Below are 24,703 nucleotides of genomic sequence, written 5' to 3'. Positions count from 1 at the left end.
GGCCCCCTCCTATTTCTCATCTACATGCTGCCTCTCGGCGACATCATCCAAAAACATGTCAGCAGGCGTGTGGAACCTGATGTTGACACCCAGCTTTACCTCACCACCACCTCTCTTGATCCCTCCAATGCCTTTGATTTGTCATGCTGCTTGTCTGACAACCAATATTGGATAATCAGAAATTTCCTCCAATTTAATATTGGGAAGACCGAAGCCATTGTCTGCAGTCCTTGCCATAAACTCTGTTCCCTAGATTCCATCCCTCTCGTGGCCACTATCAGGCTGAACAACACTGTTTGCAACTTTGGCGTCCTATTTGACCCTGAGCTGAGCTTCCGACTCCTTATCCTCTCCATCACCAAAACCATCTACTTCCACCTCCATGACATCACCCGTCTCCATCCCTGCCTCAGCTCATCTGCTGCAGAAACCCTCATCAGTGGCTTTATTACCTCTAGACGCGACTATTCCAATGCTCTCCTGGCCGGCCTCCCATCTTGCACCCTCCTTAAACACGAGCTCATTCAAAACGTTGCCGCCCGTATCCTAACTTGCATCGAATCGTCTTCATCCATCAGCACTGTGCTCGCTGACCAACATTGGCTCCCTGACTGGAAATGCTTCAGTTTTAAAATTCTCATCCTTGTTTTCAAATTCCTCCATGGCCTTGCCCCTCCCTATCTCTGTAATCTCCTCCAGACCTACAACCCTTCAAGATCTCTGCGCTCCTCCAATTCTAGCCACTTCAATATCCCTGATTTTCATTGCACTACCATCGGCGGCTATGCCTTCAGCTGCCTAGGCCCTTTTGATGGGAAACCTCAGTGAAGGAAAAAGGACATTCAGAAGCTCTGGTGTGAAAAGTGGAGTCATCGAGCAGATGCCATGGAGATGGAGAATCTGGGAGAAACTCTCTACTGTGGGAGTACCTTAATACAGACTGCAGCGATTTAAGAAGGCAGTTCACCACCACCTTCTCAAGGGCAACTAGGGATGGGCAGTAAATACTGGCTTTGCTAGAGATGCCCATATCCCAAGAATGAATAAAAAATGGAAGAGCCAAAAATAGAGCATGCAAAGGTCGGTAGGGACTGGAAATGAATAAAATTCTACAAGTAAGAGTGAGAGCGGGGAGAAGCACCAACACAGTCATCAGTGCAATGGAGGAAGAGATCAGTGAGAGGGGCTAAATAGAACTGAAACAAGGAATGTTCAATGTACGCTACATAAAGACAGGTATAGCTGGGATTCATGCATGTTCACCTTTTATCTGGAGGAAGTGGGTGGAATGGAATAAATTATTCTGGGTGAGAACAAGATCAGCCAAATGGAAGGAGAGTGGTGATGAATGGGAACTGATTGGATCACAATCCAAGGAAGAAGTAGATGACCCAGGGACCATCCTGGTGAGGGATGGAAATGTGGAGGGACTGTAAATCCTGCTGAGGGATGGAAATGTGGAGGGACTGTAAATCCTGGTGGGGGATGGAAATGCGGAGGGACTGTAAATCCTGGTGGGGGATGGAAATGTGGAGGGACTGTAAATCCTGGTGAGGGATGGAAATGTGGAGGGACTGTAAATCCTGGTGAGGGATGGAAATGTGGAGGGACTGTAAATCCTGGTGGGGGATGGAAATGTGGAGGGACTGTAAATCCTGGTGGGGGATGGAGGTGTGGAGGGACTGTAAATCCTGGTGGGGGATGGAAATGTGGAGGGACTGTAAATCCTGGTGGGGGATGGAGGTGTTGGGGGAGAGTACATTCTAGTGAGGGATGGAGGTGTAGGGGGAGAGTACATTCTAGTGAGGGATGGAGGTGTAGGGAAACTGTATGTCCTGGCGAGAGATGGAAGTGTAGAGGGACTGTATGCCCTGGTGAAGGATGTAACCGTGAGGAGAAAGGTCAGTGAGGGTGTGCAACACTTTGTGTGGGGGGCAGGGGAGAGGACTTGAGACACAGAGCTCCCATTTAGATAAAGCTTGTGAAGTTGGGGAGACCAGCAAGGACAACATTTGAGAAATCAATTCTTGAGATGATGAAGGTTTGGATTGAGGGTTTTAGCAGCAAGGGGGAGAGAAATAAGCAGGCAATGTACTGGTGGTGGAAGAAGGCAGTCTTGGTGATGTGCAGGATAAAGCTATACTTAGGGTTGATCAGAATGGCAAAGTTGCAGATCACAGGATTTAATCTGAGTTGGCACCTGGGAGATATATGCAATCAGACCCAGAGGGAAGAAGGGACATGTGGATGTCAGATCATGGGTAGATGGCAATGGAGAAATAGAGTTGGCTGCTGTCACGATATGTGGAGACTGAGATGCAGCACGTAAGCGATGAATAAGAGGGAACCAATGAAGAAGCCCTGGGGTACGTCAGAGGTGATTGCGTGAGTGGGGGGGGGGGGGGTTGGGGTTTTTGGGGGGAGGAGCCATTTGAGATGTGGTGATTACCTTGGGACAGGAAGGAATGCGAACAAGAGAATGTAGTGCTGCAGAGATAGTCCACGGAGGGGAATGGAATGGTCAACAGTGTTGAAGGCAGCAGACAGGGTGTAACAAGAATAAAATCTATCAGTGTAAGTGAATTATTTAACAGATGCAAAACCACAGTGGAACAAGTGTCTTCCATTAGCACAGTATATTTAATATGCTAATGATTATTTTATTTTTTATTGTTAAAATGAGTGACTATAGAATCAGCAAAGAGAAGTGTTCATAATGAGAAAAGTTTAATTCAGGACAAATCACAGGTACAGATTGCTAGACCCAGGTAGGTTTACAAGAAATTCCCTTTTGTCCAAATCTTTAAATATGAAGACAAGCAGCAATTCTGATCATCAGATGAAAGGATTTGTTCTCTCTCATTTAAAACAATGGGAGCAGAAAATGCAAATCTCCATGCTGACTGAAAGGGATAGTAATCCGATGTGCAACAGCATTCCCAATCTTTTGAAAAGGGACAACTGAATACAGAGAAATCACACAGAGCAATACTTAAAGACACAAGTGAGTCTCGTTATAAACTCATGAAAATCACTAATATAAAACTACAGTTTCAAGGGCTCTACCTCTGACCCCCTCATTCACACTGCAGATCAGATTTAATGTACAGGTACTGATCTGCACTTAATGTGATCCCACATCCCGTATAATTTGTGTATGTGGCACCTTTTTGTCTGAAGCTTAATAAACACATCAAATTACAGTGTGACGCACATTGTACGTTGGAAGGTAGGGGTAGAAAACAGGTGCTATCAACTGGAATCAAGCTATTTACATGGGAATGATTCAATGAGACAAGTGACTGGTTTAACATCAGCAGCACGGCTTGTGGTTTGTAGTACCAGTGTAGAGAACAGATTTACATTTACACAAAGTGCTCCAAATAAAATAGCAGGCTGTTTATCAAACTATAAAACAAAAATGAAAATGTTGCAAAGTAAATGGCCCAGATTTTCCTGCATTGGTAATTTTGGCGGCAAACGCCATAACTTAAGAACGTTGCACCCGATTCTCCAGTGGCAAAGTGACGCAAAATTTTACTGGAAACTGATTTCAAAACGCCACAGCGAGGATCATGCTGAATCAGAAGCAGTGCAGTCAATGGCCAATAAAGGGACTTTGTTTTACAGAAGAGAACTGATAACAGCCATCTCTGTTTTTCATTCATATGGACTTGATTTGTTAAAAAAACTCATGAATTATTTTGAAGCATAAGAACATAAGAAATAGGAGCAGGAGTAGGCCATTTGGCCCCTCGAGCCTGCTCCACCATTCAATAAGATCATGGCTGATCTACCTCATCTCCACTTTCCTGCACTATCCCTTGATTCCCTTAATATCCAAAAATCTATCGATCTCTGTCTTGAATATACTCAATGACTGAGCCTCCACAGCCCTCTGGGGTAGAGAATTCCAAAGATTCACCACCCTCTGAGTGAAGAAATTTCTCCTCATCTCAGTCCTAAATGGCCAACTCCTTATTCTGAGACTGTGACTCCTGGTTCTAGACTCCCCAGCCAGGGGAAACATCCTCCCTGCACCTACCCTGTCAAGCCCTGTAAGAATTTTGTATGTTTCAATGAGATCACCTCTCATTCTTCTAAACTCTAGAGAATATAGGCCTAGTCTACACAATCTTTCCTCATAGGACAATCCCCTCATCCCAGGAATCAGTCTGGTGAACCTTCGTTGCACTCCCTCTATGGCAAGTATATCCTTCCTTAGGTAAGGAGACCAAAACGGTACACAATACTCCCAGTGTGATCTCACCAGGGTCCTATATAAGCAGAAGCAGAATCTCCAGGTTTACATTGGAAGTTGAACAAATTGATCACCAAGGTTCATTTTTTATTTAAGAAAAGGAACTTTGGATTGTAATGTTCATTGAGCTGCTTCACTTTTTATTTATGGCCAGAAAAATATATAAAAGTCAGAATGTTGAGGCTTGCTCCTGCTGTATTTCATCTATTTGGTCTTATTTAAGTAATTGAGTAATTGTGCATTTCATTTGAGCTGTAAGAAATCTGAATTAAAAAAAACAGCAAGTTTATACAGAATGGCCATTAAATGATGTTCTCTGAAGTTGGTTTTAGTTTGAACCCAAAAGGGCTGATAAACGCACACCAGTTAGTGATTCCGAGGTGCTTTGTGGATGTTTATTTTTACCTGGAAAACACTAAAAAAGACAATGAAGTACTTTTGAAGCATAGTCACTGTTGTAATGTTACAACAGCTTGCATTTATATAGTGCCTTTAATGTAGAAAAACATTTCAAGGTGATTCATGGAAGCATAAACAAACAAAAATCTTGTTGCTCGAGCTTCAGGTATTTTCAGCATCATTTAAGTCTGATTCAGTGAATACGTTAGAATCAATATTACACTAGTGCCAGGCCATCAACTCCCTTATTGTTCAGTCTAAGTGGCAGTGGCATGAAAAGGGGCTTAAATGCAGATTGATTTTAATGGGGGCAGAGCTATGATAATGGCCTTCTCGGTTTTCAGCGAGGGTCACGGCGGAGTAGCACAAAGATCCCAGAGAGATCTCCTGGACTAGTTTCGATTGCCTAGATGGGTCAGAGAGGAATTTCCCAGACTTTTCCCCCCCCCCAAAGTGGCCTGGATTTTTAAATCTGGTTTTTCGCCTCTCCCAGGAGATCACATGGTTTCGGGTGGAGTCGTGAGTGTATATTGTGATACACAAGGTATCAAAATTTGTGTGGGACAGGCTCGATGGACCAGAGGGTCTTTACCTGTCTGTCATTGTTAGTATGTTCATAAAACATGGAGCAGCATAATTAATGGCGTAAGTGATTTGCCCTACAATTTCCTTTTGCACCGTTCAAGGGTCCCTACGCTGTAGATGCACTGGTACAATTGTGCAATTCCCCAGGACAATCTGGGTCAATAATTTCACAATTGGACAGGTTTGGGGAAAAAAACAATTGGTTCCAGAAAGTGTGGCATCACTGTTAAAGTGGGGCACTGTTGCACTTTGGGATGGATGCTGATTACACATCGATGCTCCCCGACATCCAGTTTCCTGGTGATGGATCTGTTTCTTAAACTGAAGTTTCCGCCCTCACCATCACCCGTCTTTGCAGCTGCCGGATCAAAGATTTTTTCTCCACTTTGTACCTGAAATACAGCACAGGAAGAATTCTTTAATTAAATGGTCAGCATTGAAGGTGCACTGGGTTTAAAGATGAACCAAGTTGATACCTGTCTAAATTCTCATTTTAACAAGGATGAAGTCAAGACATTTTAATGGCCAGCGGGTATCTGGCTGGTTTCAGATCGATTCCCGCTGACCCACAACAGAATGAGGCCACGGCGATTATAACCGCTGGCCGACTTCCTGCCTGGAAAGGGCGGAAAAGGGTTGAAAGCGGTTCCTGGCCTGTGGAAATTCAGGTGACCCTTGACGATCAGGTAAGTGTGGGGGCTGGGATATTGGGTGGGTCTTGCAGTATGGAAAAGAGAGGTGGGTGGGGGAAATAGTCCAGGTAGGGGAGGCCTAAATTTTCCTTATGGGGATTAGGGGAGCATTCCTGTTCCTCTTGGCCCCACAAAGGTAAGTAAACGGCTTACCTTGAATGGTCTCGTCTGCTTCCTGATACTCTTCTCACTTGACATTACCTGGCGGGAAAACCACAGCGGCTTCCCCACTCATATCGCAGTCAAAATTGCAGTCAGGGCCCATTGACGTCATCAGACCCCCGATCTGCATATTTAAAGGAGGAGGCTCCCTGGAGAAACACAGCATCCCTGGAGAAACGCAGCCCCCCTGGAGAAACGCAGCCCCCCTGGAGAAACGCAGGCTCCCTGGAGAAACGCAGGCTCCCTGGAGAAATGCAGCCCCCCCCTGGGGAAACGCAGCCCCCCTGGGGAAACGCAGCCCCCCTGGGGAAACGCAGCCCCCCCCCCTGGGGAAACGCAGCCCCCCTGGGGAAACGCAGCCCCCCTGGGGAAATGTAGCCTGGCTGGAGAAACACAGCCCCCCTGGGGAAATGAAGGGTCCCAGGAGAAACACAGGCTCCCTATGCACTGCTGCTCTGAGAAGTGCATGAATGTTACCCTGGGCTCCAGACTTTGTTGGGAGGGTAAGGATTCCTGTGAGCTCGCCTCCATCTCGCTGTTCTCCCTCCAGCTGCAGCTCCCTGTGCTCCTTCTGTAGTGTATGTAACCGTTCTACCTTTAAGAGAACTATTGTATGTAACCGTCCACCTTTAAGAGAACTATTTTAGGTGTTGCACTACTTTATCTTGGCTGCTGTATACTGTAACACCGGGAGTGACCACACCGGTATATAAGTGCTGTGTAAGGATTTATTGGGCAGATTCGCCCTGACCTTCGAATAGTAAAGTCCTGTTAAAGTTACTCTTGTAGTCTGTGTATTAATTCACCATATAACCCACAGACTTTACAGTGGTGACGGGTTCGATCTTACCCTGCGGCAGCGACACACCCGAAGCAGTTAACGAGCGTCGAGAAGAGGCACCCGCCCTCGTCGTTCTGCTGAGAGAAGACTCGAGTCTGCAGAGCAAGGAAGAAGGAAGGATTCAGACACGAAGCCTTCCATCAGCAACAGGCTGTTATTGTCCCTTCTGCCATGGCGGTGAGTGAGCCGATCAGCCAAGAGAAGCAAGTCGGCCACGTTGACTGTGAGTAGGGGGAAAATAAAAAGAAACGGAGGATAAGGGCGGTGAACTCGACCACGGTCGGGGGAAAGGAGCCGGACAGAAGTCGGGCCCAGAGGCGCTGAGACTGGGGCAGCGTAGGGCACGGAAGCCGCGGTACAAGCGGGAACGCAGCCGGTGTGAGAGACCGGGCTACAAGCGGGAACGCAGCCGGTGTGAGAGACCGGGCTACAAGCGGGCTGGGAGACGCAACAGCGTCGTGAGACAGCTAGACCGCGACCGGCGAAAAAGGCCGGGCAGCTACCGAGGCCACGAGGCGCTGCGACCGGGATCGTAAGGCGCGGGAAGATATAAAAATAAATAAAACCGCGGAGAACTCAGCCGCAGCCGGGGGAGGAAAGGACCGGACTGCGAGAGGGCTGGGAGGCGCGATTGGAAGCCGCTGAGGGAGAGACAGAGCCCGAGTGAAGGGGGAACGGGACCGAGCGAGATTCCGCCCAGCGGCTGGAATTGTTCGCCGCCAACGGGTTGTCCCCAGCGCCGGTTGCCGGCCGAGAAAAGGGAACAAGGAACGCACTGAAGCCGGCGCGCAGGCTGCGAACTCCGAAAGCCAGCGGTCATCGCCCGAAGGAAAGCTTACCCCTCCCGCCAGGGGAAGAAACGCGGGAAGCCGCCAGTAGGCGGGGGAGAAGACAGAAGCGGGAAACCGCCATTTGAAAGTGGGCGGGGAAGAAGACAAGCGCGGGAAACCGCCATTTTTGGAAAAAAAAAAGTAACGAACAAATTCGTTGTGGTTTCTCAAAAAGATAGTGAAGATGCCTAAGCATGGTAACATCAACAACTTCGATTCCGAGGTGGAAGATTGGGCCACGTACGTAGAACGCATCGAGATATATTGTGAGGCCAATAAAATAGCAGATGATGATAAAGCTCTCACCTTATTAAACGCAATGGAGGCGAAGACATACGGGCTATTGAAGCATCTTCTATCACCAGCTAAACCGGCGGATCAGACTTTCGCTGATATTGTTGCTGTTCTGAAGGATCATTTGAACCCCACACCGCTGATGTTGGCGGAACGATTCAAATTTTATGCGAGAACGCAATGGAAAGAGGAAAGCAACGCGGAATACTTGGTCGAACTGCGTAGACTAGCGAAATACTGCCAGTTTGGGGAAAATCTGACAGAGGCATTGAGAGACAAGTTCGTGTGCGGGTTGTCGAAGGAAGGAACACAAAAGTGACTGCTCGAAGAGAACGGTCTTACACTTGACAAGGCTGTCCTTATTGCAGCATCACACGAAGCAGCCGCGAGAGGCACTGCGGAAATGCAGCTGAAGGCAGCGGTACTCAGCGTGGATCAAATGACTTCGGGTACAACAAAATGTTATCGTTGTGGGAAGACAACACACGACCAGAACCAATGCTGGTTTAAAAACCAGGAATGTAGAAAATGTGGCAAGCTTGGTCACATAGCTAAAGTATGCCGGTCAGAAAGAAGACCAACAACAGAAAAAAGTCACCGCAGGAAAAGTACAGCAAGGTACACAAGGTGGCTGAGAAGAGTTCAGATGAACAGAATTCGGATTCAGACCCGAACGGCCAGGAACTGGGTAGTCTGAGAATTTACAATGTGAGTAAGGAAGCTGACCTACAAACTATCTGGGTCACACTAAAAGTAGCCGGAGTCCAAGTGAAAATGGAATTGGACACAGGATCAGCCCTATCAGTCATAAATCGAAGGGATTACAACCGGCTATTCTCACATATACCCTTGAGAGATACCAAGATCGTATTGCAGACATACACGGGGCATAAAGTATACCCCATGGGAAAGATACAAGTCAAGGTGAGAGACAGGGGCAAAGAACACCAAGGAGTGGACTTATATGTACTACCTGAGGGAGGTCCACCACTTCTGGGACGGGAGTGGATCAGGGAAATAAACATGGAATGGCACTACCTAAAAGCAATAACGAGTGAGAACTCGGTGAAGACAATCAACTCAGACTCTGAAACGGATGACGACAAGACCAGCCCAGGTGCGAAAGACAAGTCTAAAATGGACTTGCTGACTAAGGTTGGAAAAACGAAGGAGTGCATAAATACTAATGCTTCAAAGGAGAACAAAGTTTCAGAACAGAATTCCACTGAACAACAACAACATAGTTTGGCAGAGAATTCTGAGTCTGTCCAGTTTACAGACATGCACAAGTCTGAGGAACACCGGGCTCGAACTCAACTCCATTTCAAATTACAACAGCAATTAGAACAATTGAGTTGCCGTCTCGAGCAAGAGATAAAAGCAATGAAAACGTTCTTTGACACAGAGTTGGAGAATCTGGAAAGACAACAGAAACAGCTGAGGGAGAAAAGGGAGCAGGAGCACACAAACCATCTGCGCAAGGAGGCCAAACGAATCAAAGCTGATTTGGTTTCTGAAGGTGCGTGCTCTAATCTGGTGGAGCAAGATGTTCAGCAACTGAAGGCGCTTGTTAGCAGATTGCAGGCAGAAAAGGCTGAGTTGGTCGCCATGAATTCCGAGCTCCTACTGAAGTTGGGTGCAGCATCACCGGACGATTCATTTGTGGAAATTCGAATGGTGGAGGCTACGGATGATGGCGAAGTAGAAACAGCAAAGGAGCCCCAGGGCAAGGTTATAAACAGCCCTGCAGCTACTGGGAAATGGATGAGGTCAGAAGAGTCAACGGTCAGCCAACTCCTTTATATGCTGAGGGACAAGACTCTGAAATGGGAACAATTTGGACATGAGTCTAAATCTTCAAAGGAGAGGGGTTTGGAGCTCCCAAAAGTTATTGGAATAGCTGAGGTTGCAACACAGACTGAGAAAATGGCAGCAGAGCAAACCTTGGATGCCAAAAGTACGCTGATTCACGTCAATGTTGAACAACAGAATGCTGAAACAGCTGCTCCAGTAGAGGGATTGAATAATACAATCAATCAATCTCCCAATGAAGTTGAAGTATTGAAATCACGAATGAGGTCATTAGTGAAAGACTTGCAGGAAGCCCAGAAAAAGCTGGATGAAACTGAACACATGAAGAAGTCTCTTCAGGAAAGATGTCTGGATTTGGAACAAAAGCTGGCTAACGTCCAGCTGGGTATGGAGGAAATAGAAGACCCTCTCGCTGGCCTAGCTCAGGACGACACCGAATATTACCATGACCTGTTGGACGACACCGAATATTACGATGACCTGCTCTGCCCAGCTTGTGATGAAAACTCCCAAAGTGCAGAAACCATGAAGAATCACCTAAAGTCTAAGGAACATCGGGAGATGGTGGCGCTACTACGAAAAAAGGAGGACGAGAAGGAGGAACGGTGCATGCAGCTGGCAGCTGACAGTGGAGCCCAGAGAGTCTCCAAGAAGCAGAAAAGGAAAAGACGAAGCAGAAGATGATGACCATCTGAACCATTATCACCTCTACCAGGTCACGCACGTGGTCTCTCCGTACGGAGCCAAATCAGTTTGCGCCTGGCCGCAGAAGAAGCAGCCGGCGGCCCGATCGCGGGGGTCCGATGTCGGAGCCGGTACCGGGGGTGGCGGTCTCGATCGGGTCCGGGACGCCGACGCTGAGGTAGGTCCCAGGGGGGTTGCTGCGGGGGGTATCGCGGTCGGGGTCGGTCCCAAGTCCCAGGGTCGCGAGTTACAGTACCTTGAGTATGCCTCGAGGTCCCGATGGGCCACCTCTAGAGAGAGAGAGCGAGGGCTGCAGCTTTGTCCAGGTCGAGGTCCCTTGCTTCCAGTAGTCTTTGCCGTGAGTAGTCGGACCGCAGGCCTTTCACGAAGGCATCGCGGACATTGTCTTCAGTATTTTCTGCCGCCGTTACCGCTTTAAAGTTACAGTCTCTGCCGAGTGCTTGTAGCACCCGTAAAAATTCCTCCACGGGCTCTCCTGGCTGTTGCGGGCGGGATCCTAGGAGGTGTCTGGCATACATGGAATTTACCGGGGTTTGGTACTGTCTTTTCAGCCGGTTGATGGCGTCCTCGTATGTTTTAAGGTCCCGGATGAGTGCGAATACTTTAGGGCTCACTTGGGCGTTCAGAACTCTTAGCATGGATTTCTGAGGCACGCCGGATTCTCCCAGGTAGGCTTCGAAGCAGCTCAGCCAGTGTTCGAAGTCGAGGGCTGAGTTTGCTGCCTGTGGGTTTAGGTCCAGGTACGGTGGTCTGAGGGCTCACAGCCAGGCCGGCTGCTGTGGCTGTTGTAGCTGGGCGTCTGGCTGGTCGCTTGGCTGGTCGTTTGACTGCTCAAGTGTCGACATTTTAAAATTTAGCCAATAAAATTGATATACCTATCAATTCATCCAATGAAAAGCGACGAGTTAAGAAAGTAACTATAGGTTTTTATTGGCTAAATAACAGAGCCCACCCTCGTGGGTGATCGGATACAACAAGGAGGAATGCCAGCCAGTCGACTACCTTTATACCTGGGCAGGTAGGTGGAGTCATGGGCGGAGTCAGCAGTGGTCAGCCCAGGTATAGCAGCGTGACAAGAGGCGACCTCGTATAGTGATACAACAGTGTGAACAGTGATAACCATAGAGTAACGATATAACAGTGATAACTATAGTGTAACGATAGTGAACGATAAAAGTGGTTTACCACAGGAATTAGAAAAACTTCCCAAGGTACTCAAGCTTTTAGAAGTCAACAATGCTGGTTCAGAAGTGACGGAAGTTCAAGCTGTTAAGTCCAGTGAAGGACTATTGGATGAGTCACTCCAGCAACGTGAACCGACTACACCGAGACTGAATCTGTGAACTGTTTTCCCACAGAGACTGAATCTGTGAACTGTTTCCGCAGAGACTACATCTGTGAACTGTTTTTACATGAAGTTGGATATATGTTATGTTTAATGGGGAATAAGTATGTTGTAAGCTAAAAAGGGAGGATTGTAGTGTATGTAACCGTTCTACCTTTAAGAGAACTATTTTAGGTGTTGCACTACTTTATCTTGGCTGCTGTATACTGTAATACCGGGAGTGACCACACTGGTATATAAGTGCTGTGTAAGGATTTATTGGGCAGATTCGCCCTGACCTTCGAATAGTAAAGTCCTGTTAAAGTTACTCTTGTAGTCTGTGTATTAATTCACCATATAACCCACAGACTTTACACCTTCCACCAGTTGCTGGTGCTCCTCTTTATTCTCTTCCTCTAGCTAGAGTTGAATTGCTAGAAAGATGTTCATTTTAAAAAGTGCATTGCCAGATTCCTGAAAGTTCTACAGCCACTACAAGAACGTTAAAACCGAATAAGTTGCTAAAATCCATTTTAAGCTGCCAAAAAAATGTCTCTCAAAACCTTGGCAGAGCAGATGAGGATCCCTTTGAATAGTGCTGGGAATGGCCACTCGGCTCTGTACCGCCCATGGTTTAGGGGCGGGTTGGGGAAGTAGCGGCGACATTGCTGATTGACACCAAAATGGCACTGGGATTCTGACAATGACATTTGACCTCATTTACGAGGCTTCTGCCTGTTTTCGGCAGGAGCACTGGCCGTGTAAATCGCAGTCCATCTGAACCGGACCTCCGGCAGTAAGTCAGCTGTACTTTGCCCGATTTTCATCCCTGTATTGCCCCACTTATGTTTAAAAAACAAAAAACAGGGCTGTAGAGAGACAAAAATCGCCCTATATGTCTACAGAATAGTTTACAATAACTGGTGTTTTGCTATTTTTCTTTAAAGCTTGTTTAACAATTCAGTGAAGGTACTAACAATATTGTGACGTTACCACAGAGTAACTGCATTTTTGTAAAAGGAGAGACTAATAATAAAAATCTTACCGCAGATGGGTATTTCCAATGTGTTTTTCCTCCTCCTCGTTTAGTTTCTGGAGAATTGCTTTTAAAATGGGAAGCTCAAACTTGATATACTGAGCCACCTGTCAGAAGCAATAATAATAACCAGGAGTTAGAACACAGGTCTTTGAAATCACTGACGTGCTGAGGAGAATCTTGGGGGCTTGTTTCTAAAATCTTACTTACATCAATGCTGATTTCCTCTGCATCTTTGTCCACTAAAAATATTTTCACAATTTTCCGTGACGGCCCGTGAAGCAGTCTCTCCCACAGTGGGAATGCTGTGTCCTTAAGCTTTTTCTTTTCTGTAAAAAAAAATGGTTTAAGATTCGATGAGATTCAGCACAGATGCTACAAATTACCAGATTATGCTCTGACATCATCTCTATCATTATAAATATATCATTTAATTGGCTAAAACAAATTATTTCTCACAAATTGACAACTGCAAATAGAATATGGTTATTCCTACTAATGATTTATTTTACTGTGAGCCAAGTAAGCCATGGGAAGATTAGAGACACAGGTACCATTCCCACATTACAACAGTGACTCCACTTCAAAAGTACTTCATTGGCTGTAAAGCGCTTTGAGACGTCCGGTGGTCATTAAAGGCGCTATATAAATGCAAGTCTTTCTTTCTTTTTGACAGCAGGACTTGGATCCAATTAATAAGATGGTAGTGACATAAATGCAGAAAAATAAAGGACCAGTTCGCAGACTGGATGCTCCTGCCCTGCGAGCCGTAACACTCACAGGGGCACCAGCTAAAAAATGGTGAGCGAGCATCAGGGCATCTCAGCCTGCGATTCTCCGACCAGCACTCCTGTCAGTTGGGGTTTGCAGGCTCAGTCTTGTTAGTAGTGGGACATTTTGTTTACCTCATCATATCTGACTCTGGCGGCTTTTACGCTGAGAGGCCAAACTGCATATGTCAAAGTAAGACCTAGGCCCGATATTTACGGGGAGTCTTAGAGGGTGTGGTGCTGCGCAGTAGTGCGGGGAAAACCCGGGGATGCCTAGGTCCTGACGAGTTTAACGTTAGGACCTCCCTATAATTTTTTTCTTCCATTTCTGCCGCTGGTTTTCCTGCCCAGCAGTCGGTCAGCCTGTCAATTTGGCCGGCTGCCAGGCGGGAAAACCAGCAGCAAGTAGCCAGAGTCCGGGACCCTTGGGGACAGAACCCGGTAATCGGGAGGGGGGAGGGTGCGAGAGATTGGTGCTTTTGGTGGGGAGAGAGAGGCCATCGCGGGAGGGAGGGAGTGAGAGTTAACTGATTCAGTAGAAGGGGTTGAGGCATGTTTAACACTCATATTACAGTGTGGTACCAGATCTAGATATCTAGCAATGCAGAGTGGGGCTGGTCCTAAACTTCTTAGACACAGGGGGATAGTTATTTATCCAGGTATCAGAACCCTTAGGTAAAACTAACCAAAAAAGAAAAGGGAAATTGTGCAGGTAACTTACCTTCACTTGCGTGAACGACATACAATGCAAAATCATTAGGATCATTTTCTATCTGTTACGAAATAAAGATATGTCAAAGTATAAGAAGTTATAATATATTGAAAATCTTATGTCTTTAAGCACTTTCTGTCTGTGCCACATGACTGATATACCTATCAATTCGTCCAATAAAAAGCGACGAGTTAGGAACGTAACTAAAGGTTTTTATTGACTAAATAACAGAGCCCACCCTCGTGGGTGATCGGGTCCAACAAGGAGGAATACCAGCCAGTCGACTACCTTTATACCTGGGCAGGTAGGTGGAGCCATGGGCGGAGTCGGAGGTGGTCAGCCCAGGTATAACAGCGCGACAAGAGGCGACCTCGTATAGTGATACAACAGTGAGAACAGTGATAACAATACAACAGTGATAACTATAGTGTAACGATAGTGAACGATAAAGTGGTTTACCACATTCACCCCTTGTTTAGATTTGAGTCCGGCGGGGTGAAGTGTACTACCAGTTCTGGTATGTCAGTCTGTCCGGAGGCCTCGTAAGCCTCTCCGATCGTCGCAGTGGCGGTGCTGCGTTATCCGGTGTTAATGCTGGTGTCTGCGTGGTCGGCGAAGGCTCGTGGGGTTCCGGCATGCCGTCTACCTGGGCTGGAATTGGGGGGGGTGGTGGGGGGGGGTAAAGGTGGTGTCTCCGGTGTGCCCGAGGGTGCGAGGTCTCGTAAGGAGACAGTGTCCTCCCGCCCGTCTGGGTAAGCCACGTAGGCGTACTGGGGGTTGGCGTGCAGGAGGTTCACCCTCTCGACCAGGGGGTCCGTTTTATGGGCCCTCACGTGCTTTCGCAGCAAGACGGGCCCCGGAGAGGTCAGCCAGGTTGGTAGAGTGGTTCCCGTAGTCGACTTCCTGGGGAAAACAAACATTCGTTCATGGGGGGTGGCGTTAACGGCAGTGCAAAGTAGTGACCGGATGGAGTGCAGCGCTATCGGGAGGACTTCCTGCCAGCGGGAGGTTGGGAGGCCCTTAGACTTTAAGGCTAAGAGGACGGCCTTCCATACCGTCGCGTTCTCTCTTTCCACCTGGCCGTTCCCTCGGGGGTTGTAGCTGGTGGTCCTACTTGCTGCAATACCTCTCGCTAGTAGGAACTGACGGAGTTCCTCGCTCATGAAGGAGGAGCCCCGGTCACTATGTATATAGTTCGGGAACCCGAACAAGGCGAAGAGGTCGTTCAGGCACTTGATGACCGTGGTACTGGTCATGTCTGGGCAGGGGAAGGCAAAAGGGAAACGGGAGTACTCATCAACGATGTTGAGGAAGTACACATTGCGGTCAGATGACGGTAGAGGCCCCTTAAAGTCGATGCTCAGGCGCTCGAAGGGGCGGGTGGCCTTGATCAGGCTTGCTCTGTCCGGCCTATAGAAGTGCGGTTTGCACTCGGCGCAGGTCTGGCAGTTCCTGGTCATGGTCCTGACCTCCTCGATGGAGTAGGTCAGGTTGCGGGCCTTAATGAAATGGTAAAGTCTGGTGACCCCGGGGTGGCAGAGGTCCTTGTGGAGGGTCTGAAGTCTATCAATATGCGCGCTGGCGCATGTAATTCGTGAAAGAGCATCAGGGGGTTCGTTCAGCTTACCTGGCCGGTACAAGATATCATAATCGTAGGTGGATAGCTCGATTCTCCACCTCAAGATCTTGTCATTCTTGATTTTGCCCCTCAGCTTGTTATTAAACATGAAGGCAACCGAACGTTGGTCGGTGAGGAGGGTAAATCGTTTGCCTGCCAGGTAATGCCTCCAGCGCCGTACCACCTCCACAATTGCCTGGGCTTCCTTCTCGACCGACGAGTGTCGGATCTCGGGGCCCTGTAGGGTCCTTGAGAAGAAGGCCACCGGCCTCCCCTTCTGGTTAAGGGTAGCGGCTAGGGCGAAGTCGGATGCATCGCTCTCCACTTGGAAGGGGATGGACTCATCCACTGCGTGCATTGTGGCCTTGGCTATGTCTCCCTTGATGAGGGAGAAGGCCGCGCACGCTTCCTCCGTGAGGGGGAAGGATGTGGACTTCATGAGGGGTCTGGCTTTGTCCGCATAATTGGGCACCCATTGGGCATAGTAGGCGAAGAGCCCCAGGGTTCTCTTAAGTGCCTTAGGGCAGTGGGGGAGGGGTAGCTCCATGAGGGGGCGCATTCTTTCGGGGTCGGGGCCGATGAGTCCGTTCTCTACTACACAGCCAAGGATGGCAAGGCGCGAGGTGTTAAACACACATTTCTCCTTATTGTAGGTGAGGTTCAGCCGTTGGGCCGTACGGAGGAATTTCTCCAGATTCACGTCATGGTCCTGCCGGTCGCGGCCGCAGATGGTGACGTTATCTAGATAGGGGAATGTGGCCTGCAGTCCGTTCTGGTCAACCATCCGGTCCATCTCCCTTTGGAAGACCGAGACCCCGTTGGTGACACCGAAGGGGACCCTAAGGAAGTGGTATAGGCGCCCATTCGCCTCGAAGGCGGTGTACTGGCGGTCCGCGGGGTGGATAGGGAGTTGGTGGTAGGCCGACTTAAGGTCGATGGTCGAGAATACGCGGTATTGTGCAATCTGATTGACCATGTCAGATATGCGGGGAAGGGGGTATGCGTCCAGCTAGGTGTATCTGTTTATGGTCTGGCTGTAGTCGATGACCAGGCGATTTTTATCGCCGGTCTTAACGACCACGACCTGGGCACGCCAGGGGCTGTTGCTCCCCTCGATAATGCCCTCTTTTAGGAGGCTCCGCACCTCAGAGCTAATGAAGGCTCTGTCCCCAGCGCTGTACCGCCTGCTCTTGGTAGCGACGGGTTTGCAGTCGGGGGTGAGGTTAGCGAACAGGGAAGGTGGCGGCACCTTGAGGGTGGATAGGCTGCAGGTGTTACGCGGTGGGCGGTTTAACATTTGCTGGTTGTCGACTGTGAGTGGGGGGAGGGGTCCACCGTATGCTAGGGTTACACTTTGGAGGTGGGATTGGAAGTCCAGCCCTAGTAGGACGGCAGCGCAGAGCTGGGGGAGGACAAGGAGTTTAAAATTTTTATACTCCGTACCCTTAACCGACAAGGTCACAACGCAGTAGCCGCTAATGTCCGTGGCGTGGGACCTCGATGCCATCGAGATTCGGTTGCGCGTTGGCAGGACAGGGAGGGAGTAGTGGCTCACCGTGTCTGGGTGGATGAAGCTCTCCGTGCTTCCGCTGTCGAACAGGCAGGTCGTGGCGTGGCCGTTTACTTTGATGTCCATCATCGACTTGGACAGGTGGTGTGGGCGGGCTTGATCCAGAGTGACGGAGGCTAGTGTGTAGGTAAGCGAGTCGTTGTCGTCTGCGGGCGAGGCGGTCGTCGGGTCCGGGGGCCCGGTGGCAGTCGGGCGTGGTGGGTAAAATGGCGTCTCCCACGAGGTAGGACAAAATGGCAGAGAAGATGGCTGCCCCCATAACTCACATGAGGCACTATTGGGGTCGGTTGTCTTGATCAAAGATGGCCACCCCCATGACTCACGTGTGGGGATGCTGGCCTCAGTTGCCTTGAAAGAAGATGGCCGCCCCCACAGTTCGCATGAGGCACTGCTGGCCTCTGAAGATCCGCTCCTGCAGGCCTTAGAGAAGTGGCCTTTCTTCCTGCAGGTTGAGCAGGTAGAGTTCCTGGCTGGGCAGCGCGACCTCGGGTGCTTCTCCTGGCCGCAAAAGAAGCAGCCGGCGGCCCGATCGCGGGTGCCCGATGTCGGAGCCGGTACCGGGGGTGGCGGTCCCGGTCGGGTCCGGGACGCCGACGCTGAGGTAGGTCCCGGGGGCGGCGCTGCGAAGGGTATTGCGGTAGGGGTCAGGCCCGAGTCCCAGGGTCGCGAGCAGTACCTGGAAAACGCCTCCTGGTCCTGATGGGCCACCTCTAGGGAGAGAGCGAGGGCTTCAGCTTTGTCCAGGTCGAGGTCTTTAGCTTCAAGCAGTCTTTGCCGTGAGTAGTCGGACCGTAGGCCTTTCACAAAGGCATCGCGGATATTATCTTCCGTATTTTCAACAGCCGTCACCGCTTTAAAGTCACAGTTCCTGCCGAGTGCTCTTAGCGCCCGTAAAAATTCAGCTACAGACTCTCCTGGCTGTTGCGGGCGGGATCTTAGGAGGTGCCTGGTGTACATGTAATTTACCGGGCTCCGGTACTGCTGTTTCAGTAGGTTGATAGCGGCCTCGTATGTAGTTGTGTCCTGGATGAGTGCGTATACTCTCGGGCTCGCTTGGGCGTTCAGAACTCTTAGTTTGGATCTCTGAGGGACGCCGGATTCTTCCAGGTAGGATTCGAAGCAGTCCAGCCAGTGTTTGAAGTTGAGGGCTGAGTTTGCTGCCTGTGGGTTTAGATCCAGGTACGGTGGTTTGAGGGCTTGCAGCCAAGCCGGCTGGTGTGGCTGGCGTAGCCCGGTGTCTGAAAGCTGCTGTGGCTGTGCTTCTGGGAGGGCTTCTGGCTGGCCAGTAGTAGACATCTTTAAAATTTAGTCAATAAAATTGATATACCTATCAATTCGTCCAATAAAAAGCGACGAGTTAGGAACGTAACTAAAGGTTTTTATTGACTAAATAACAGAGCCCACCCTCGTGGGTGATCGGGTCCAACAAGGAGGAATACCAGCCAGTCGACTACCTTTATACCTGGGCAGGTAGGTGGAGCCATGGGCGGAGTCGGAGGTGGTCAGCCCAGGTATAACAGCGCGACAAGAGGCGACCTCGTATAGTGATACAACAGTGAGAACAGTGATAACAATACAACAGTGATAACTATAGTGTAACGATAGTGAACGATAAAGTGGTTTACCACAATGACTTTCTGTTGTCACATTTCTGTCACACTCTTTGAGTCAATTTTCCCCATTATAAATTCCTATCCCACATTTCTAATAGAAAATCTCCATTCTGATTCTGATTGTGGTAATGGGTACTTACAATTCTCTCAAAATGCCTTGTGAACATTTTTTCCTCAATAACTTAACTCTCTAATGACCAAAATAAGGCTTTAAAAACATATAATTCACAATAACATTGTTAAATTTATCGACTGAATTTTCATTTACTGCCTTCTTTAAAGCTTTACTGGAAGGCCTGAAGTAAAAGCCTGGGCTTGGAGTTGATAGTTTTACCCAGATGTGTGACCCTGTTAGCTGAAGTATAGTTCAGCAATCTGAGATTGTGCAGTGTGTCTAATTTCTCAGGATGCATTGGTACTATTCAGTCTGCTATAATGAGGAATAGTTCAGCTACTGGCAGTTTCTACTCAAAAGTTAAAAAAAATTATTTGAAGAAAATCTAGAGGTCTAATTTTAAAGCTCAATTGAGGTAAAATTCATAATGAGTGTTTTTATACAACACAAAGATGATGGGGGGTAATTTTAACTCCCCAGGACGGGTGGAGTGGAGGGTGGGGTGGTTTAAAAATACAAAAACAGAAACCCGACCCCAACCCACCCACTTCTGTTTTTAAAGTTTGTGGGTTGGGGGGTGGTCAACTAACCTGCTCTCTGGAGGCAGGTCCATCCTTTACATATTTTAAAGAGGCTGCTTGCCTCAAATTTAACTTCTGTTTGGCATTTAAAAGCTGGAAGTCTGGTTTTCCGGGCCTTAGGAAACCTGGCAGCTGAAATAAAGTGAGAACGGCTGGATGGAACATGTTAGTTCCTTTCCAGCACTGCTTGTGGGCCAGGAGGAGCAGGAGTGCTTCTCCCTGGCCCCTCAAGCTACCCTGTAAACCACCCTGCAATCTGACCCCTTGATCAACCATCTTCCCTGCTGCAATCGAACCCCCGATGTTCGACCCGATGCTCTACTCACCTTCTGACCTCTGATGTCCGAATCACCTCTGCTCCGCTCCCTGGCTGCCTACCCGCCCGACAGCCTCTCAAGCTGGCTGGCTGTGGCCGGGAAACTGATTTGAAAAATTTAAATCAGATCCTGCCTTTAAATTCAACAGAACCTATGGGAAACCCGGATTTCCGGACACTAAAATCTCCCCACCCCACATCCCCCCACCCCCCCGCTCCCTTCATGCCTCCCTGTTATTATCTGGACAGTTGTGTGTGTGTGTGTCTGCATGTGTGCGTGACCTCCTCCCAGCCCCACGATTGGACCCCCCCCCAATCACGACCACCTGCCCTGTGATCACCGACCCCCCTCCCATGATCAGACCCCCCCGCCCCCGCAATCGCCGACCGTCCCCGCAATCGCCATCTACCCCCTCCTGACCCACCATCTCTGGAAAGCGAGGGCTGATCTTCTCTAAAGGCGCTACAGGAAACTGTGTGCTATCCAGCACCGACGGGACCGAGCTGTTGCCGTCCCATCAAAACTGCCGGACAAACCAGCACTAATGTTAAAACATACGGCGATTTTGAGCTCCGTATCTGGCAACAAACCCTGCAGCTTCTAAACAGTCGGCCGTACCTTGCAAGCGTCTCTGTAGCTTAGCAACAGCTTCAGCGAGACCTTGCAGAGCCTGACTGGTGAAAAAAAAGCAACGAAAAGAAAACGAACCTAACGAAACGGCTCCTGATTTTTGCCTGTGGCTCGAGCATTCCGGACAGTTAACCTCCGGATAAACCAAAGTTTCCTGTATATTACTGCAAGTTGCTCTTTTGATGCTCCGGCATATTGCACCTTGTGGGATGATATACATTCAAACCTTCACCACAGTGACTTCCTGAGCCCGGCTGTGCTGACAGGCTAGGTGCTGAGCATAAGTCAAGCTCTTTCGTACAGGATGGAGAGAAAATGAACGAGCGAGTAAGGTCAGGGCTCTCTCATGTTGTTCCTTGTGCTGAGATACAGAAGGGCTTTTGCCAAGGTCTAAGGGCAGGTGCCTCTCTGTACTCACTGTTAGAGAACAGTCTATACCATAATGAGATGCAAAAAATAAATTATCCCTCTCACAAAATCCATGGCTGCTTCCTGTCTGACTGGCCTAAGTCATCCTGCTCCACCCCATACAGGCAGTGAATCAGCTGCACTACCACTCACCTCCATGGGGCTTCCCAGCCTTTCCTGACAGCCCTGTTCTTTTGCAATGGTTCAGGAGTGAGATTCCCTCTGAGACTACAGTAGCGAACATCAGAAGCCATTAATAAAAGCTTGCCAACTATAACCTACCTGGGACAGCCACAAACTCTTGAACCGGGTGACACAGACTCAGGATTAACAAAGCGAAGGGGCACAGTCAATTTTGATTTAACTCTTTACACTGATGAGGGTGACCGTGTGGAATGGACTGTCCATGGAGTGGAGGGGGCAGCTAGTGTGGGAGAATTGGAGAGCTATTTGTGCGAGTGAGAGTAGGATAACAAGGGAGTGGGAGAATGAGGAAGTGGGAGAGCGAGGGGAATGGGAAAGCGAGGGAGTGGGAAAGCGAGGGAGTGGGATAGTGAGAGGCACAGCAGGAATGAGTGACAGAGTGGGAATGAGGGGGAATGAGCGTGTCGGGAGTGGGGAAGTGAGGGGTGTTAGCTCTCAGGACTGGTCAGAAAGACTGCAGAGCCATTTAAAACTTTAAGAAATGTACCTTAAATTTTTGTAGCAGTAGTGCTATCACTTCCTGGGTTGTCAATGTGCTGTTGATTCTCACACTGGTCACAGAGCCTTTGGTTGGCGTGAAAATGGATGTCTGCAAAGCACAAAGCCCATATTTTTATAGATGACGAGCTTTACAACACATGGCTGTTACTTTACTTATTATGTGTTGTATAAAACAGCAAAATGCCATGATCTGTTGTTAGGCAGTTCTGTCATGAGTTAAATAGCCCAAGCCTCAGGCTGATTACCTTGGACGTGTTTGACACTCGCTTGGTCTCCTGCCCCCTGAAGTCCGTTAAAATTCTCACTTTATCTTGTGAATTACAACCTGCAGTACTCACGATAATATTTTGCGAATATGTTATGAAGCACTTCAATCAAAACACTTGGGGAGATGGTTTCTGCAGGGGGCTAATCTCCCCATTCCCTTTATAAACAGGGTGGCTAATCTCATTCTCCTCTTTTAATTGGACCAATAAGGAAACATTGGATTGCATCAATCCAAATAAAAATAATCTACCAAAAGTGCCGCCATTTTAGAGGGGCACAAGCAACAAACAGCCAAATCATAAAAAAATGGAAATTTATCAAATTAAATAAGGATATTATCTACAGTGTCGACAATACACTCCAGTCTCTGCAGTGCACACCGGTCATGGAAGGCCTCAAGTGTATCGACGGACACTGCATGCTCCTCCTCCATGGACAAAGCTGTGGAAGAGAGGCCGTGTCCAACCTGGACCTGTGGATGGCCACATTGTCCAGGCCCAGGAGAAGACCCATGAGGAGGTCCTCTGACATGCCTGCCCCACCTCCGCACCGGGTGATTAAATATCAGGGACTGAAGTGCAGCCAGAAACAAAAGGAGCAGCCCCTTCAAACAGTGTAACAGGGGCCGCAACCTCTCACATTCTGGGTAAATGTGGTGCACGGACTCATCCAAGCCGCAAAAGTTACAGGCGGCTTGGCAGTCCGTGAAGCGAATTAAAAACCTATTGGACGGGACTGCTCCATGCAACACTCTCCAGCCCAGATCCACAATTCTTTTATAAATGAGGTCTAATCTCCCCATTCTCTTTTTTCTTTTCATGGGAAAGAATTGAAAAATTGCAGTGCCTTCAGTTTGATTCCATCGCCTGCATCACTCCCAATTTGCATTGCACCCCCTCCAAGGCCTATATATCCTTCCTGAGGTGTGGTCCCATAACTGGTACAGCCCCCACTGTTTGTATCAGATTAGATCAATTTTAAGCAGAATTTTGACAACTTCAGAAATTAAAACTTATCTTGTTGTTTAAATACTATCATCTCTGGGATTTGAGTTCAGATCTTTTTTTTTGATTCGTTCATGGGATGTGGGTATCGCTGGCAAGGCCAGCATTTATTGCCCATCCCTAGTTGCCCTTGAGAAGGTGGTGGTGAGCCATCTTCTTGAACCGCTGCAGTCTGTCTGGTGAAGGTACTCCTACGGTGCTGTTAGGGAGGGAATTCCAGGATTTTGACCCAGCGATGATGAAGGAACGGCGATATACTTCCAAGTCAGGATGGTGTGTGACTTGGAGGGGAACTTGGAGGTGCTGGTGTTCCCAAGTGGCTGCTGCCCTTGTCCTTCTAAGTGGCAGAGGTCGCGGGTTTGGGAAGTGCTGCCGAAGAAGCCTTGGCGAGTTGCCATAGTGCATCTTGTAGATGGTACACACTGCAGCCACGGTACGCCGGTGGTGGAGGGAGTGAATGTTTAAGGTGGTGGATGGGGTGCTTTGTCTTGGATGGTGCAGAGCTGCTTGAGTGTTGTTAGAGCTGCACTTATCCAGACAAGTAGAGAGTATTCCATCACACTCCTGACTTGTGCCTTGTAGATGGTGGAAAGGCTTTGGGGAGTCAAGGGGTGAGACACTCGCCGCAGAATATCCAGCCTCTGACATGCTCTTGTTGCCACAGTATTTATGTGGCTGGTCCAGTTAAGTTTCTGGTCAATGGTGACCCCAGGATATTGCTGGTGGGGGATTCGGCGATGATGATGCTGTTGAATGTCAAGAGGCGGTGGTTAGACGCTCGCTTGTTAGAGCTAGTCATTGCCTCACACTTGGGTGGCGCGAATGTTACCTGCCACTTATCAGCCCAAGCCTGAATGTAGTCCAGGTCTTGCTACATGCAGGCATGAACTGCTTCATTATCTGAGGAGTTGTGAATGGAACTGAACACTGTGCAGTCATCAGTGAACGTCCCCACTTCTGACCTTATGATGGAGGGAAGGTCATTGATGAAGCAGCTGAAGATGGTTGGCCACACCCTCTCTCTTTCTCAGAGGTGATTCTCTGAAGTAGAAGTCAGGAAGTGGACCTTTGCCGGCAGTCTCTCCACTTATCATAGAATGATTACAGCATGGAAGAAAGCCATTCAGCCCATCAAGCCCATGCCAGCTCTCTGCAAGAGCACTTCAGCTAGTCCCACCCCCCCGCCCTTTCCCCGTAGCCCTGCAAATTTTTTCCCTTTAGGTACTTATCCAATTCCCTTTTGAAAGCCACGATTGAATCTGCCTCCACCACCCTTTCAGGCACTGCATTCCAGATCCTAACCACTCACAGAGTAAAAAAGTTTTTCCTCATGTTGCCTTTGGTTCTTCTGCCAATCACCTTAAATCTCTGTCCTCTGGTTCTCGACCCTTCTGCCAATGGGAACAGTTTCTCTCTGTCTACTCTGTCCAGACTTCTGTCTCTCCCAGTTGA

General features: G+C 48.7%; 1 protein-coding gene across 3 annotated transcripts in view; it reads right to left on the bottom strand.

The window, feature by feature from the left end:
- Window positions 1-2,704: 2,704 nt before the first annotated feature.
- rassf6 (Ras association domain family member 6) overlaps window positions 2,705-24,703 on the bottom strand; it is a 75,521-nt gene continuing 53,522 nt past the window's right edge. For all 3 annotated transcript variants that reach the window (XM_085983755.1, XM_085983748.1, XM_085983762.1), the window contains 5 exons: window positions 21,967-22,068; window positions 14,433-14,484; window positions 13,152-13,270; window positions 12,951-13,048; window positions 2,705-5,637 (listed from right to left, as the gene is read on the bottom strand). In XM_085983755.1, coding sequence (XP_085839881.1) covers window positions 5,562-5,637; window positions 12,951-13,048; window positions 13,152-13,270; window positions 14,433-14,484; window positions 21,967-22,068 — 447 coding nt within the window. In that variant the 3' untranslated portion in view covers window positions 2,705-5,561. The remainder of the gene's footprint in view (window positions 5,638-12,950; window positions 13,049-13,151; window positions 13,271-14,432; window positions 14,485-21,966; window positions 22,069-24,703) is intronic.

Source organism: Somniosus microcephalus, chromosome 1 (assembly GCF_052327205.1).
Source record: "Somniosus microcephalus isolate GS21.2 chromosome 1, FLI_Smic_1.0, whole genome shotgun sequence".
NCBI lineage: Eukaryota > Metazoa > Chordata > Chondrichthyes > Squaliformes > Somniosidae > Somniosus > Somniosus microcephalus.
This window is presented reverse-complemented; position numbering and strand designations above follow the sequence as displayed.